The sequence below is a fragment of the Xyrauchen texanus genome, chromosome 42 (genome assembly GCF_025860055.1).
Source record: "Xyrauchen texanus isolate HMW12.3.18 chromosome 42, RBS_HiC_50CHRs, whole genome shotgun sequence".
NCBI lineage: Eukaryota > Metazoa > Chordata > Actinopteri > Cypriniformes > Catostomidae > Xyrauchen > Xyrauchen texanus.
Genome location: NC_068317.1, coordinates 33990256 through 34009323, shown reverse-complemented (window position 1 = coordinate 34009323; position 19068 = coordinate 33990256). Strand labels below are relative to the sequence as shown.

The 19068-nt window shown below is 41.1% G+C and overlaps 1 protein-coding gene across 4 annotated transcripts in view; it reads right to left on the bottom strand.

Annotated features, from left to right (window-relative positions):
- LOC127635246 (calpain-15-like) overlaps positions 1-19068 on the bottom strand; it is a 40736-nt gene that overhangs the window by 114 nt on the left and 21554 nt on the right. For all 4 annotated transcript variants that reach the window (XM_052115152.1, XM_052115150.1, XM_052115151.1 and 1 more), the window contains exons 2-12: positions 15889-17362; positions 12298-12506; positions 11933-12116; positions 11419-11642; positions 9248-9373; positions 8852-9004; positions 6598-6759; positions 6244-6470; positions 4672-4835; positions 1059-1237; positions 1-953 (exon numbers count right to left, since the gene is read on the bottom strand). The exon at positions 1-953 is cut by the window's left edge and continues 114 nt beyond it. In XM_052115152.1, coding sequence (XP_051971112.1) covers positions 776-953; positions 1059-1237; positions 4672-4835; positions 6244-6470; positions 6598-6759; positions 8852-9004; positions 9248-9373; positions 11419-11642; positions 11933-12116; positions 12298-12506; positions 15889-17340 — 3258 coding nt within the window. In that variant the 5' untranslated portion in view covers positions 17341-17362 and the 3' untranslated portion in view covers positions 1-775. The remainder of the gene's footprint in view (positions 954-1058; positions 1238-4671; positions 4836-6243; positions 6471-6597; positions 6760-8851; positions 9005-9247; positions 9374-11418; positions 11643-11932; positions 12117-12297; positions 12507-15888; positions 17363-19068) is intronic.

Genomic DNA, 19068 nt, shown 5'->3' with positions numbered 1-19068 from the left:
ATTTTTTTATTATTTTGCTAGAGTGCAAGACCCCCACTCTTATTACTGTATTGCAAGAAAATGTTTGATTTATTATTTAAATGGCAAGATATTTATACATCATGATAGTTTCTGTTGTACTGCCTTGACTACTTTATTATTAAAAACACTTGTACTACAGCAAAATTGTACATGAATAAAATACAGTGAAATTTACTTTAATTTTGAAGGTAATGCCAATTATAGTAACGAGAATCACCATTAAGATGACTGAGAACGACAACGAGTTCATCATCCGGACAGCTTTTGGTAATGAGAATTTTGGGGGGAAATGTTGCAATTAATGCAACCGTGCAGAAATCTGAACGGTGCAAAAAAAAAAAAAAAATAAAGCTTAATTTTCTTCAAGCAAAGCAACATTTCTTTAATTTTGGGGTGAAATGCATTTATGAGACCCTTATTTAAATCGCTGAATAGACGGAACATACAGAAATGAAACTAGAAAGTAACGCAAGACACCCAGGATCGGCTCCAGATACTCATGTTGACGTGTGTGTGTGTGTGTGTGTGTGTGTGTGTGTGTGTGTGTGTGTGTGTGAGTGTGTGAGAGAGAGCGTGCATGTTTGCAGTGGGTGGGTCTTGGCTCAGCGAGAAGTCGTGTGATTGGCTCAGTAGTTCATCTGCGTGTGTATTCATCAACATGGCTCTGTTTTGGTCTATAATGTTTGTTTCGTGAAGAGAGACTGTTGTCATGTTCCTGTGTGTGTGTGTTTGTGTGTGCATGTGGAAGCGTGTGTCAAAGCGGCCGTGGTCTGTGCAGTCCGTCAGTGTCTGGGGTGAGTTGGGGCGAGTGTGTGCCCTTGCTGGACGTCCAGTCGCCTAGAGACGCCTGCCCGGCTTTCCGATGGGCCAGTCTGTGTGTGATGGAGAATCCAGCGTTCCCTTCTAACTGCGATAAAACCACCAGAACCTGCCTGCAGTGAACAACAGGAAACACAGTTTATCTTAGGATCTGTGGTGTAGGTTGCATGTCTCATTAAAAACAATTAAATGAATGCAAATGCGAACGCTTTGTTTACCTGTGCAAGGGCTGCACGCTGTCGATGGTTTTCAGGCTGCCTCGAGTCGACACCACATTGAAGCTGTCAGTACAGTCACATGACACATGAAGGTAGTACTTCGGGTGACGGTTCTCCACGACAACGATAAGCCCCGCCCACCCATGAGTGAGATAGTAACATGTCATGCCTTCCCGACCCTGAGACACAGAGACGAACAAAAACCATCAATGCTTTTCGTTTTCTGCAATTAACCTTCAGAGACCCAAGACTTGATATTGATGATATTTATTTTCTCTTCCTTTTTTTGTTGTGTTTTTAGGAAGCCACTGGTTTTAAAAATGTTGTTTTGTGGTGAATTGTGGAAAACTTAAATTGCAATGCAGGGCATTCAGGGAAGCACATTTCACCACTGTTGTTTAGACAGTAAGTGAAAGCTGAATTCACAACAAAACTCAACACACAAAATTATATGAAAAAGAATTAATTAAAAGCAATAATGGTAAAATAAAGAACAGTTTAGACTACTCAAAACTAACAGGACTTTTGATATTGATTATGTACGTTTAACCCTTATGTTGTGTTCTGGTCATTTTGACGCAGGCGACTTTATTTGATTACAAATTGTTTTTTTAATTTTTTTTTACTTACTCCAATTGGAATAAAATTCCTTGAATTTGTTCACATATGGTTTCTGAAAAGACCCCAAAAAACGGGACAATTTTCTTAACATGGTTTTGGTTTTATTTCACTTTGTTACACGTGTTGTGTTCCTGGTCAAAAATGACCGGCCATTTAAAATTAATGAAATATCATTAAAATATCACTCATGCACGCACGCACACACACACACACACAAACACTCACACACACACACACACAAACACACACACTCACACACACTCACACACCCTCACACACACAAACACTCTCACACACAAACACTCTCACACACACAAACAAACACAAACACTCACACACACACACACAAACACACACACTCACACAAACACACACACACAAACAAACACACTCACACAAACAAACACACACTCACACAAACAAACACACTCACACACACACACACACTCTCACAAACACTCACACACAACACACACACACACTCACACAAACACACACACACTCACACACACACACAAACAAACACACTCACACAAACACACACACACACTCACACAAACAAACACACTCACACACACACACACACACACTCACACAAACAAACACACTCACACAAACACACACACTCACACAAACAAACACACTCACACACACACACAAACACACACACACTCACACACACACACACAAACATTCACACTCACACACACTCACTCACTCACACACACAAACACACTCACACAAACACACACTCTCACAAACACTCACACAAACAAACACACACTCACACAAACAAACACACTCACACAAACACAAACAAACACACTCACACAAACAAACACACACTCACACAAACAAACACACTCACACAAACAAACACACTCACACAAACAAACACACTCACACAAACAAACACACTCACACAAACAAACACACTCACACAAACACAAACAAACACACTCACACACGCACACAAACATTCACACTCACACACACTCACTCACTCACACACACAAACACACTCACACAAACACACACTCTCACAAACACTCACACAAACACACACTCTCACAAACACTCAGACAAACACACACTCTCACAAACACTCACACAAACACTCACACTGAAACACACACTCTCACAAACACTCACACAAACACACACACACACAAAAACACTCAGACACAAACACCCTCACACACAAACACTAACACAAACACTCACTCACACACACTCACACACACACACACACACACACACACACTCACAAACACACACTAACACTCACAAACACTCACACACAGACACACACAGACACACACTCACACACACACACACACACTCACACACACACTCACACAAACAAACACACTCACACAAACACACACAAACACACTCACACAAACAAACACAAACACACTCACTCACACACACAAACACACTCACACAAACACACATTCTCACAAACAAACACACTCACACAAACACACTCACACAAACAAACACACACTCACACAAACAAACACACTCACACAAACACACACAAACACACTCACACAAACAAACACACTCACACAAACACACACAAACACACTCACACAAACAAACACAAACACACTCACTCACACACACAAACACACTCACACAAACACACACTCTCACAAACACTCACACAAACACACACACACACACAAACACACACAAACACACACTCTCACAAACACTCACACAAACACACACACTGAAACACACACTCTCACAAACACTCACACAAACACACACACACACAAAAACACTCAGACACAAACACCCTCACACACAAACACTAACACAAACACTCACTCACACACACTCACAAACATACACACACACACACACACACACTCACAAACACACACTAACACTCACAAACACTCACACACAGACACACACAGACACACACAGACACACACAGACACACACTCACACACACACTCACACACACACACACTCACACACTCACACACTCACACACACACTCACACACACACTCACACAAACAAACACACACTCACACAAACAAACACACTCACACAAACACACACAAACACACTCACACAAACAAACACAAACACACTCACTCACACACACAAACACACACACACAAACACACACTCTCACAAACAAACACACTCACACAAACACACACAAACACACTCACACAAACAAACACAAACACACTCACTCACACACACAAACACAAACACACTCACACAAACACACACTCTCACAAACAAACACACTCACACAAACACACTCACACAAACAAACACACACTCACACAAACAAACACACTCACACAAACACACACAAACACACTCACACAAACAAACACACACTCACACAAACAAACACACTCACACAAACACACACAAACACACTCACACACTCACACAAACACACACTCTCACAAACACTCACACAAACACACACACACACACAAACACACACAAACACACACTCTCACAAACACTCACACAAACACACACACACAAAAACACTCAGACACAAACACCCTCACACACAAACACCCTCACACACACAAACACACAAACATACACACACACACACACACACTCACAAACACACACACTAACACTCACAAACACTCACACACACACACACTTACATGTGAACTGGCTTCTTTTCTACTGAAGACTTTCTCGGTTCATTTTGCAGCCACATTGTCCATTAGACTAGTAAACAATGAATTATTTCTTACTAGGCCACACATTTACTGTATATTTAAATAATGTGTAGCTAAAGGTAAAAGAGTTCCCTAATGAGTTCAAAACAGTGAGGTATAGATCTTCTATATAAGCTGATAAAGAAATGAGCAACACTGGCTTCAGATCGGGACCGTTAGAGAAAAAGGGGTTTCGGTGCGTCCTTAGTTCAGAGTGTCAGCTACTGTAATGTAGAATCAGATGCTTGAACGTGTGTGATGTCGAACCTCGTGTCTCTCTCCCTTGTTCTCCGTCAGTAGGATGATGGCATCAGCAAGCGTTGTGGACGTGGCCTCCACCTGCTCCACCATCACCTGTCTGGAACTGTAGATGGCCAAGATGTACCCTGGGAAATCCTGATTGGGTCTCCGGGCGTTGGTGGGACTAGACACTGACACAACACACACACACACACACTTGACATTTCAGATGACCTGAAAAACGTGCCATAATGTTGCTATTAAAGGGACAGTTCACCCAAAAATGTAAATTCTCTCTTCATTTAATCACCCTCATGCCATCCCAGATGTGTATGACTTACTTTATTTCCGGAGAACACAAATGAAGATTTTTAGAAGAATATCTCAGCTCTGTAGGTCCAATGCAATGCAAGTGAATGGTGACCAGAACTTTGAAGCTCCAAAAAGCACATAAAAGACACAATTGGTGCATGAGAACGGACCAAAACATAACTCCCTTTCACTGTATATCTTGCCACTACAGTCTCTAATCAGAATCATGATTTCAAGCTCGATTACACGTCCTAGTTCTTGATGCATGTGCAGAGTGCTAGATGGCGCTAGGAAGTGTAATAGAGCTTGAAATCATGATCGCCAAGGAGACTGCTGATGTTATATTTTGACCTGTTCTCACCTAAAACCAACTGAATCACTACTGAAGACATGGATTAAACCACTAAAGTCTTTTGGATTACTTTTATGCTGCCTTTATGTGCTTTTTGGAGCTTCAAAATTCTGGTCACCATTCACTCCTATTGAATGAAAATCTTAATTTGTGTTCTGGTGAAGTAAGTAAGTCATACACATCTGGGACGGCATGAAGGGTGAATAAATGATGAGAGAATTTGTATTTTTGGGTGAACTGTCCCTTTAACTCTATTATTTTATTATTTATTATGTTATATGAAGGTCACATTCAGGGCTGGACTGGGAAGAGAAATCGGCCTGGGATTTTACATGGCAACTGGCCAAAAACAAGTTCCCCTGGTGGGGGGTAGCCAAAAGTTGTTGAGCGGGGGGTTGGGGGGGTTCGCTGTCCTTTTTCTGCAAATCGTGGCACCGTTTTGTGGTCCGTTCTGCATAACGCGACGGCTCATTTTATCTTATCGTGACCCACCGCACCGGCCCGCTCGGTTCTCCCACTGGCCAGTCCGCCCCTGATCGGCCCTAAAGTGCATCGGCCCACCGGGAAAATGCCCGGTACGCCAGATTACCAGTCCAGCCCTGGTCACATTAAAACAGTTTTAGCCCTATTAAAAATGTAAAATCCATTATAAAAATGCTAACGATTACACATTTTAACAAGAAGAGAAATACATATAGATTAATTCAATATTTATTGAGTGAAAATCACTTATAGCATTTTTTTAAAATAAAATGACGACTGTCCCGCAGTTGTGGGGTAATTTCCACCACACCAATCAATTTTGCTCCTAATTAAAGTTTTATCAAATGACAGAAATCGACAGAAATTCAAACTCATGTGATTCATGTACATACACTTTTGAGTGTCACCGAGGTTGAAAAAACATCTATTTCTGAATTTGTTTGTGTATGTACCTGGTGTTGAAGCTCCCGTGAGGTCCATCTGCCAGTGATTAAAGGCACAGGACACCACGGCATACTCGCCCGGCTCCAGCATGACATCACAACCTACAAACTTCTTCACCGCACGTTTACTGTGCGCCAACAGACGCCCCAGAACCAGTTTATTCCCGTTACCAAACGACGCCCGGAACACCATAATACACAGATCCAACAGGTGACTATCAGCCGTATCTGACCGCCTAGAAACCACAGAGAGATTGCATTTTATTTCGTTGTTTTTAAATGAATATTTCATGTTTTAAGCATTGAATACAGCAGAGCGGCTTTGGCATCACACTTGTAGCCTTGTGTACTCGTTTGAGTTACCTGCTGCCTTCCTGGAAGAGCGCGAACTCCAGCGCGGTTCTCTCCAGGACTGTGAGAGCGGTTACAGTGACCGGTTTACTCGCCCGACAGGGGAAACAGCCCTGCAGACGAACTTCCTGCCAATCAGGATGAATCTTACAGATATCCACTGAGTCAAAGTGTCTACAAACACAAACAAACAACTACAAATTAAAAAGACAACAGAAAAACTGGCACATACATCATTTTAAGATGATTAGCGTCAGTCGATAAACATACCCAATTGGCCGATAAAGAGAAATGTCTTAGAGTCAATTCCAAAATCTATTAAATGTATTAATGGATAAGGAACATTTATTGTTTTCAAATTTGAGAGAATTGTGATTAAAGGTACTTGGCGCAGTTTATTGACTTCACGTTACATTTACAAAAGTGTATCGGATTGTGCCTGTAACGTCACCATTGTTTCAAAGTACAAATACTTCATATATTCTCTCAATAGATATGAGACCATAAAAGCTGCACACACATCCCAATTCTACTGTTTAAAACATATCATTTAATAAATAATAGTAAACACTGTTTTAGATGGAGAATATTGTGTCACGCTGCAGGACATGTAAACATCCCAAAAGTATTTAATGTAAAATACCCATTACTATTATAAGACTCATTTCAACATAGAACAAAAAACCACTATTTAAATAATAATAAATACAAATTATAGAATTACTGCAATTAATTATATAAATAATTAACCATTTAAATTCTGATAAATTATTTATATATATAAAATTAATACAAATGTTATGTGTGAAATATCCATAAATATCATGTAAATTAAGACTTCAATTTCAACATACAGTGTAAAAAAATAGTAAAAAGTAGAATTTTATTAATAATTAAAAAATAAATTGTAATATAAATAATAATAATAAATAATAAACAATAATTATATGATAAATATACAAAAAAATATATATAGTATAATAAAACAATTGTAATATAAATAATAAAAAAATTTAAATAATTGTAATATGATAAATATACTAAATAAAAAAATATATATAGTATAATAAAATAAAACAATTGTAATATAAATAATAATAATAATAATGTAAATAATTATATGATAAATATACAAAAAAAATATATATATATATATATATATATATATATATATAGTATAATAAAACTATTGTAATATAAATAATAATAATAAACAATGTAAATAATTATATGATAAATATACAAAATTAAAAAAATATATAGTATAATAAAAAAATTGTAATATAAATAATAAAAAAATTTAATAATTGTAATATTATACTATATATATTTTTTATTTAGTATATTTATCATATTACAATTATTTACATTTTTTATTATTTATATTACAATTGTTTTACTTATTATACTATATATATTTTTTTATTTAGTATATTTATCATAAGTAAAACAATTGTAATATAAATAATAATAATAACAAATGTAAATAATTATAATATGATAAATATACTAAATCAAAAAAATATATAGTATAATAAATAAAACAAATGTAAATTATTATAATGTGATAAATATACAAAATAAAATAAAAAATATAGTATAATAAAACAATTGTAATATAAATAATAATAAAAAATGTAAATAATTATATGATAAATATACTAAATAAAAATATATATAGTATAATAAATAAAACAATTGTAATAATAATAATAATAAACAATGTAAATTATTAGAATATGATAAATATACTAAATATATATAGCATAATAAATAAAATAATTGTATTAACATACTTCCTAAAATAAATAATAAACAATTAAAACATATACATATATGTGTGTGTGTGTGTGTGTGTGTGTGTGTGTGTGTGTGTGTGTGTGTATATATATATATATATATATATATATATATATATATATATATATATATATATATAATATATAATTTATTATACAAATAAATAATATTTCTTTAAGGTATAATCTACAAACACGCTTTCCATCAAACCTCACAGTTACACTTTAACACATAACAAACATTACAGCAACGTTTTTTAGTTACAGCATAATTTTCTGTAAAGCTTTGAAACGATGTGTGTTGTTAGAAGCGCTATACAAATAAAAATATCTTGACTAGATAATAATAAAATGTAATCGAATATTTAAATCCTCTTAATTGAATCCTATTAATTTAGAGAAATAAATCTTCTGACATTATGGCTCAAATTAACACAATGCAACAGATGAATCAATTAAAGTCTTACTTAATGAAATCTCCATATTCAATCCAGAAGACGCCCTCACTGCTGCCGTGAGCCATCAGTTCATGACGCAGGTTTTGCGGCCAATCAGCCCACTCGTCCGACCATGAACCGTTCCAGGAGAACCGGCCCCACGGGTTCCTCAAACGCAGCAGTCTGAAACACACAACCAAACATCCTTCATGAGTTTATCCAGCACTGACATCACTGAGCAGAAGTCACAGTTACTGTTCTGTCAATCAAATGGATGAGTGCACACGTCACTTACTTTATAAAGTATCCATGACTTATGACAAATAATTATCTTCATTTATTTGCTTTATTCAAGCGAGTGGAACCATCACTGTGTCAATAACAGCGTTTTATTCAGCATGCATGCTGTGAAGGTGTGCGGCTCACCTGTAGCCCTGAACATCTCTGACGTCCAGTATAGAGTAGGCGTGTCGTGGGCGGAGCCCTAGAGATTCATAAACCGCATCATCCACCTTCATGTTCCCGCCCCCACAGGACGCCCCCATCAGAAAACTGAGACACACAGAACACAAAAATCACTCAAAAACCAAAACCATTTCATGAATATTTATAAGCATTAATTATATACCATTAATATTCAACACAACAACAAAAAACACATACTTAAGTATTTATTCATCCACCACAATTTTTTTTACAAGAGTGTGTGTTAATATTGTAATATAAATAAACTTTATGCAATACATCATAATAAAAGGGTTATAATTCAACTGATATTGTGCATTTAAACTAATATTAGTACGTAAGCAGGGACGGATTACTGACCGGGCCAATGGGGCCAGTGCCCAGGGGCCCTTGACTGCCCGAGAGTGCCCTGGGATTAACCCCCCACTTGAAAACCCTTTTGGGCATGAACAACGACCCCTCCACCCCCGCTCAACAACTTTTGGGTGGAGTGGGGCCCTTGGAGAAAATTGGCCCAAGGGCCTTTGCAAGTCATAATCCGTCCCTGTACGTGTACGTAAGCACTAGAAATGGGAAGCGAAAGGAATTTAACGATTCACACCCATCTCCCGACCCCCTCCCGTTTTGTAATTTCTCCCGGGAAACTCCCGTAATTTGTATGACCCAAACCTCGTTATAAGAGTAATCACATCAATATATTATTCCAAGGTTGTCCAATTGCCAGATCTAGTATCACACAATAGGCACATCATACACATGTCAACCCATTTGTGACCTCAACCTGGCAACCTACAACCCAGTTGTGACCTCAACCTGGCAACCTACAACCCAGTTGTGACCTCAACCTGGCAACCTACAACCCATTTGTGACCTCAACCTGGCAACCTACAACCCATTTGTGACCTCAACCTGGCAACCTACAACCCAGTTGTGACCTCAACCTGGCAACCTACAACCCAGTTGTGACATCAACCTGGCAACCTACAACCCAGTTGTGACCTCAACCTGGCAACCTACAACCCAGTTGTGACCTCAGCCTGGCAACCTACAACCCAGTTGTGACCTCAACCTGGCAACCTACAACCCAGTTGTGACATCAACCTGGCAACCTACAACCCAGTTGTGACATCAACCTGGCAACCTACAACCCAGTTGTGACATCAACCTGGCAACCTACAACCCAGTTGTGACATCAACCTGGCAACCTACAACCCAGTTGTGACCTCAACCTGGCAACCTACAACCCAGTTGTGACCTCAACCTGGCAACCTACAACCCAGTTGTGACCTCAACCTGGCAACCTACAACCCAGTTGTGACCTCAACCTGGCAACCTACAACCCATTTGTGACCTCAACCTGGCAACCTACAACCCATTTGTGACATCAACCTGGCAACCTACAACCCATTTGTGACCTCAACCTGGCAACCTACAACCCAGTTGTGACCTCAACCTGGCAACCTACAACCCATTTGTGACCTCAACCTGGCAACCTACAACCAATTTGTGACATCAACCTGGCAACCTACAACCCATTTGCGCTGTTGATATCTGCTGGTATAGTAGATGGGAGGAGAACACTTATGTGGTTCTCCGGCGAAAAAAACCCAAAATATATACATGTAAATTTAACAAAAGCTGGATGGAAGAATTTATGTTAATATCTCGTGGCCATATCAACAATGCCCACGCCTTTTGCAAAGTGTGCCGCACTGATTTTGATATAGGACACGGTGAGGGAAATGACGTTACTCAGCACATTAAATCAAAACGGCCAAATTTTTATGTATTTAGCCTGCCTCTGCCATCCATGGGATATCGGGCATTTTCCCGGTGGGCTGATGCACTTTGTAATGGCCATCGTGAGAACAGAGCGGGCTGGTGGGTCTGCCGCGATAAGCTATACTGAGCCACCGTGTTATGCAGGAAAGGACAGCGAACCCAAACACACTGTATGTTCATGATTCAAAAGCACTGGCTCATAAGAGTCATTCATTCCGAATAAGAATCAGTTCTCTTTTTCCAACCCTAGACGGGGGTGTTCCTCATGAAGAAAGGTGCCTTTTAATTTCACAAAGCGACTTTAAATGTTTTTAAAAACAGCAAAGCTAAGTTCTGATTGCAAGTCTTACCCGGCCTCTTTGGAGCTGAGCATCTTGGCCCATATGAGATCCGTGTCGATTGGTTCTTCTCGTGGATTGGTCGAGCTCACCTGCAGCATCAGGCTTTCGCAGGGGGCGCCGGTGAGCGTAGCCAAACCCTCGATGGCACGACCCGCCTGCAACGCAAAATACGACCCGTGCAGCTTCGCAAGAGCCTTTTCTATCAGCGCCACCCACAACTGCCTCCGCTGGGCCTGGCAAAGCAAAAGACAGCGAATGAAAGAGGATAGAAACAAAGAGAAAGACTGTAACAATGAAACCTACAAGCTATTGAGTCGGAAATTAAGTAAACAGGCACGCAAGTAGGGCAGGAATATAAAATTACATTTAACATTGCAAGAATATTGTGAATATTAGCAAAGCACTAAAATAACGTCTTTCATCCGTACAATGTTTTATAACAGTATTTAACCCCCATTTAACAAATGTCCCACACACACATTGACACAACACAAACAAAACAAATGCTACGACAGAAACAAACCTGCGAAAACAGCAGAAATCCATATTCGTCGCACGGCAGCATGTCATCCACCAGCACTGTGGTCCACGTCCCATCCTTACATAGCCGCACCTGATACGCTCCCTCTGTACATATAGTTCTGGTGATCATCACACGCTCGACCAATTCAGGCCGCTCCGCCAAGACCGCAAGAGCGCTTAAGAACCTGTGTGTGTTTGACGATAGAGACAACACAATGAAGATTTAACTCCTACATCACTTCCACTGAAAAACTGCTAATATGATGATAACTAGACGCCACTGAATTAATCATATAATGAGTTCTTGTACGCCATATGTAAACTCGTACGCCATTTCCAACTCAGCCAAACACAAAATTCTCTTACCAGCAATTTCCTAGTAGGCCTTGCAGTATGTCCGAGGGGCGGGGCGTCCTGAACACTGACCATTTCACACCGCGATCCTTAATGTTACTGCAGTTAATCTCGTGTGGGCGGAGCCACTTTTTGATTCGCTGCTGGACGCTGTCATTCTCAGGAAACCCGACAGAAAGCGGTCCAGGAGGAAAACTGTCGTCGACGAAGTTCACAGCGTTCTACAACAAGCAACATAAGAACTGCGTAAGACACTGTGACGGGTGATTCGTAGCTGGATCTCACCATTAGACGCACACACCAACAGGACACACAAGTTTAAAGGGACTTTCATACTGACAGCGATTAAATTGTCGGAGGTGGGCATGTTGCTGTAGAATAGGCTGGGGCAATTTCTTATAATTTTGGTATTATATTTTTGCTAATATTACTGAATAGTTTTAACTTTATATATTTCATGTTTCAGATGTCAGGAATAATGTGTTTTTTCCCCCTCCCCTTTTCTCCCCAATGACTCCCCAAAGTCCTCGTGGTGGCATAGTGACTCGCCTCAATCCGGGTTGTGGAGGACGAATCTCAGCTGCCTCCGCGTCTGAGACCGTCAATCTGCGCATCTTATCACGTGGCTGGTTGAGCGCGTTACCACGGGGACGTAGCGCGTGTGGAGGCTTCACGCTATTCTCCGCGGAATCCACGCACAACTCACCACACGCCCCACCGAGAGCGAGAACCACATTATAGCGACCTCAAGGAGGTTATCCCATGTGACTCTACCCTCCCTAGCAACCGGGACAATTTGGTTGCTTAGGAGACCTGGATGGAGTCACTCAGCACGCCCTGGATTCAAACTCACGACTCCAGGTGTGATAGTCAACGTGGAATAATGTATGTTTAAAGCAAGTCTATGTGGGAACTTTTTTACTATAAATTCTCCCGGTGGCGATATGCACGAAAAATGCAAATCGGCAAAAACAAAAGAAGAACAATGTAAAAGTAATAGTGGATATTTCTAGTAAAATAGGACTTGATATGACTTCTGAAACATGGATTAAACCACTGGAGTCGCATTGACTAATTTTATGCTGCCTTTATGTGCTTTTTGGAGCTTCAACGTTCTGGTCACCATTCACTTCCATTGTATGAACCTAAAATGCTGAGAAATTGTTCTAAAAATCTTTGTTTGTTTACAGCAGAAGAAATAAAGTCCAAATCTGGGATGGCATGAGAGTGCATAAATGATGAAAAAATTTTCATTTTTGGGTGAACTGTCCCTTTAATAATTGACCAACAATGCAGAGATAAAACCGATATAAGTTTGAATTCAAAACATCAACACTTTAGACAGCAGAAGCATTTTAAAGGTGCACGCCATCATTTTTCTTGCAAATTGTTACACTTTTAAACAAAAGGAAATATTATTAGCAGAGTAGTATTTTGGAAAAGCATGCTTAAAATGATGCACACTCACATGCTATAAAGACACTACCAGTCTTAGATAAAAGCTTCTTTATTCTGCTTTATAACTCAACTTTGTTGCATTAGCAAGAGTCATCCTTCAGGTCACCTCAAATTGCCAGTACCCATCGAAAATGACTTCAGGTCACTTTTTCACTGCAAAACGCAGCCAGTGTGAACATCCCTTAAAGTTCTGCAATGACCTTCAGCTACGCTAAACCTTCATACAGTGTGTATATCCTCATGGGCAGCAGCTGATTATTCTTTTGCTGTAGAAAAGCACGTGTATGCTGGAGAAATAGGGGTCATTTGAACTCTGGGGAGCCGTTTAATTGCTGCTGCAACCGTTTCTAAAAATACGTCTCCTAGGTTGCGTGTGCAGACAGACGCAGATTGGGTAGACGCCTTCAGATATGGGAGTTCGGTCAAATATATAACTTGCATTTGAGGTTGTTTTTGAAGTGTGATCATGTTTACATTTGCACAGATATAGTGCGCTGACGTTTCTGTGACAATTACATTATTTTAATACAGCCAAATGTGCAAAAGATGCATGCAATCCATCATGTGTTGCTTAGACGGGGCTCAAACGGCAATCTAGTGTACTGTAAAATATCCAGCATATGGATGCAGGCTTTTAGAGTATAGCTTCTAAATGAGTGTGTTTTTGATGCTAACATTTCCGCTACGGCAGCTATTTTGAAGTTGGAACATTTTGGGTCAATCCACAGCTTCAATAACATTTGGAATTGAAGGAATATTCCAGGGAAAGTACAAGTTAAGGTCAATTGACAACATTTGTTGCATGATGTTGATTACCAGAAAAAAATCATTCGGACTCGTCCCTTGTTTTGCAGTGAGGAACTTACCTGTTACCAGTGAGGAAGTGAATGGGGCCAGCCCATAAACATTGAAATACACACCGTTTCAAAACGTTAACATTGTACATGCTAACATGATGTTAGTGTGATAACATCTGGGAATTATCAGCATTGCGGCATTTATTCACATTCCAGATTACAAGGTTTTCCACTGTTATGTCGTCATGGCAACTAAGCAGTAATATTAGTCATAACTTTACACAGATAAGGCTTTTAGTGTGATTTTATCATGTTAGCATATATAAAGGTTTATTTCTTGTGTCTCTACTTTTGAAACATTTGGCATTTTAACGTTTATGGACTGGCCCAATTCACTTCCATTGTAAGTGCCTTAATGAAATGGCAATTTGTCTTTTATTTTCTTCTTTTTAATAAACGAGGGACCAGTCAAAGTTATTTTATTTTTTTTGGTAATCAACATTATGCCACAAATGCTGTCAACTTAACTTGTACTGAACCCCGAATTTTCTTTTGAGATCCATCTCGCGTGATCAGATCACAATTGGATGGCACGGTGTCCAAAGTGTCTTGGAGACATGTGACTGGATTACAAGGTGGTCTGGGAAAGTATTTGCATCCTGGAAAATATTGAAAGGCCTCCTTACTCACGTAATGCAAAATGACTGCAGGATATATTGGGGAAAGTGTATCAAAATAGTCCTAAATCTGGGTGGCGGAGGACGAATCTCAGTTGCCTCCGCATCTGAGACCGTCAATCCGCTCATTTTACCACGTGGCTTGGTGAGCGTGTTAACGTGGAGACATGGTGGTTTTGGAAGCTTCACTGCGGCATCCACACGCAACTCACCAGGCACCCCACCGAGAGCAAACCACGAGGAGGTTACCCCATGTGACTCTACCCTCCCTAGCAACCAGGCCAATTTGGTTGCTTAGGAGACCTGGCTGGAGTCACTCAGCACGCCCTCGATTCGAACTTGTGACTCCAGGGCTGTCAGCCACTTTACTCGCTGAGCTACCCAGGCCCCCTACGTTTTTCTTTTTTTTACTTTTTAAAACAAAACAAGGCCAGTGAACATTATCGGTCAACCAGTAAAAAGACATGTGAGTTAAAGGACCATGCCGTATCAGCTAATAATAACTGACCTGAAATCTGATGAATTGTGGTGTGCAAATTGCATCGAGCACTAACTATGTAGCTGGAACCTGATTTGCATTTTTGCTTTAGTGAATCAGGTGCTGAAATAACAAAGATAACACGTGCAAAATAAATGACACATCATTGGGTGCAATTCTTTCAGTCTCTTACCTCCCTACAGAAGCTGACAATATTTTCCAACAGTTCCTTGGCCTCGCCCTCATCTGTGCGTCTGCGCGCATCCACGTGCATGCTCTCCCTGCGTTTGAGTGGTTTCCTGATCTTGCGCAGACTCAGGTACTGCTGTGGCGTGTGACAGGCTCCACAATGCTTCATCCGTCCCTCGTTCAACAGCGTGCAAGCCGGACATGTCCACTGACATGCACTCTTGTCCGCCGATCCTCCGGCCGACGGCGAGGAAACGGAGGAGGAGGTGGAGCTACAGGCACGCGTGTGGGAGTGCGGTATTTTCCGTGAACACGAGGAACAGTTGGATGGCTCAGAGAAACCGTGTAGTTTGGACGATCCGCAGGCCGTGCAGTGGTCCGCTCCCGTCGGATTGCGTAACGTACATTTGGAGCACACCCACGAGCTGAAGTCTGGGCTTGATGGAGACGCTGGTGTAAAGCGCACTGATTCACCCAGCACGTCGATGACATCACCGCCCGATCCCGGACGAGACCCTCGGCATGCATCGCAACGACCCGCGGATGATGAGGGAGGAGCCGTCGGGGCAGAACATCCGGGGCACTTCCAGGAAGGTGGAGATGTGACTGGTGGGGCGGGGTTGTTGGGCTCCTCCTCCAGCACGCTGAGGCGCTTGATTGGGTAATTGTCCGATGATAGGACGGGCTTGTGTTTGGTAGGCGGGCACGTTGAAGGGGATGTAGGAGAAGGCGTGGGGTTTGGGGGCCGTCCAGGGGGCGGGACTTCCCTTCGACTGCGAGGCACAGGATTATTCTGAAGCGACGACAAGGAAGGGGGTAAAAAAGGGATGGGATTAGGGGGTGGAGATGGGGTTTTGGAAGGCACCTGGGGAGGCGAATCTTCAGTTAGATCAATGAGTAATGGTGCCGAAGCTCTCGCAGTCTGAGTCGGAAACCCAGCCACAGGTGTACAAACTTCTGGTACAACTAGCGCCTCGGGAGGAATCTTCGGAAGTGAGAGTTTCCTTGGGCCTCCGCACGCCGAGCACGACAACGCCACTGGAGTGTTTACCAGCGTACAACGAGGACAAGCCCATTCCAATGACCCCTCCACACTCATAGACACCTCCCCGTTTGGTTCAGCACTGCAAGACTCCTCATTGGCTACCTGACCTTTGGCTTCAGGACTTGAGGTGGACTCCACGGGAATGGGCGGGGTCTGTTTAGGTGGAAGCGGTCCATTGGGGGTAACTGGAGCAGCCCCACAGACGGAACAAGAGCCTAGTCCATGGTGATTGGTCAGGCTGCAGCGTGGGCAGGACCAGCGAGGTTCCTCGGCACTGCTGAGTCGCAGAATTTGGTTTAGATCCGGCTTCTGCCGAGGAGCCTCGCAAATGGAGCAGCGCAAGGAACCGCTGGAGTTAAGAAACGTGCAGCGCCCACATGACCAATCAGAGTTCCTCACGACTGTGGCCATCGAACCAGGAGAATGAGAGTGGCTGAAAGGGAGAGAGAAAACAATCAGTAGTTCATAAAAACACACAGAGCAGAGATTAAAAAAAAGAGAGGAGAATGAAAATCTTTAGTAAAATCGAAACAGATATATTTACCAGGCCAATTAATTGGACAATAGTTCGCTATTATGATATTATTGTTATTGGTCGATAACTTTGCTAACTTAGTCAATTATCTTAAAGGGATAGTTCTCCAAAACATTTTTAATTCTCCATCATTTACTCACCCTCATGCCGTCCCAGATGTGCATGACTTTCTTTCTTCTGCAAAACAAAAATGAAGATCTTTAAAAGAAAATTTAAGCTCTGTAGGTCCATACAATGCAAGTGAATGGTGACCAGAACTCAGAATGTCCAAAAATGAAATAAAGCCAGAATAAAAGTAATCCAACTGACTTGAGCAGTTAAATCAATATCTTCTGAAGATTTACAGTTAAAAAAGGACTTCAATATTGATCTGTTTCTCACTCACACCTATCATATCACTTCTGAAGACATGGATTAAACCACTGGATTACCTTTATGTGATTTCTGAGCTTCAAAGATCTGGTCACCATTCACTTGCATTGTATGGACCTATAGAGCTGAGATATTCTTCTAAAAATCTTAATTTGTGTTCTGCAGAAGAAAGAAAGTCATGCACATCTGGGATGGCATGAGGGTGAGTAAATGATGAGATAATTTTTATTTTTGGGTGAACTGTCCCTTTAAGTGTTATCTATATACACTCACCTAAAGGATTATTAGGAATACCTGTTCAATTTCTCATTAATGCAATTATCTAATCAACCAATCACATGGCAGTTGCTTCAATGCATTTAGGGGTGTGGTCCTGGTCAAGACAATCTCCTGAACTCCAAACTGAATGTCAGAATGGGAAAGAAAGGTGATTTAAGCAATTTTGAGCATTTCACAATCTGCTCAGTTACTGGGATTTTCACGCACAACCATTTCTAGGGTTTACAAAGAATGGTGTGAAAAGGGAAAAACATCCAGTATGCGGCAGTCCTGTGGGCGAAAATGCCTTGTTGATGCTAGAGGTCAGAGGAGAATGGGCCGACTGATTCAAGCTGATAGAAGAGCAACTTTGCCTGAAATAACCAATCATTACAACCGAGGTATGCAGCAAAGCATTTGTGAAGCCACAACACGCACAACCTTGAGGCGGATGGGCTACAACAGCAGAAGACCCCACCGGGTACCACTCATCTCCACTACAAATAGGAAAAAGAGGCTACAATTTGCAAGAGCTCACCAAAATTGGACAGTTGAAGACTGGAAAAATGTTGCCTGGTCTGATGAGTCTCGATTTCTGTTGAGACATTCAGATGGTAGAGTCAGAATTTGACGTAAACAGAATGAGAACATGGATCCATCATGCCTTGTTACCACTGTGCAGGCTGGTGGTGGTGGTGTAATGGTGTGGGGGATGTTTTCTTGGCACACTTTAGGCCCCTTAGTGCCAATTGGGCATCGTTTAAATGCCACGGCCTACCTGAGCATTGTTTCTGACCATGTCCATCCCTTTATGGCAACCATGTACCCATCCTCTGATGGCTACTTCCAGCAGGATAATGCACCATGTCACAAAGCTCGAATCATTTCAAATTGGTTTCTTGAACATGACAATGAGTTCACTGTACTAAAATGGCCCCCACAGTCACCAGATCTCAACCCAATAGAGCATCTTT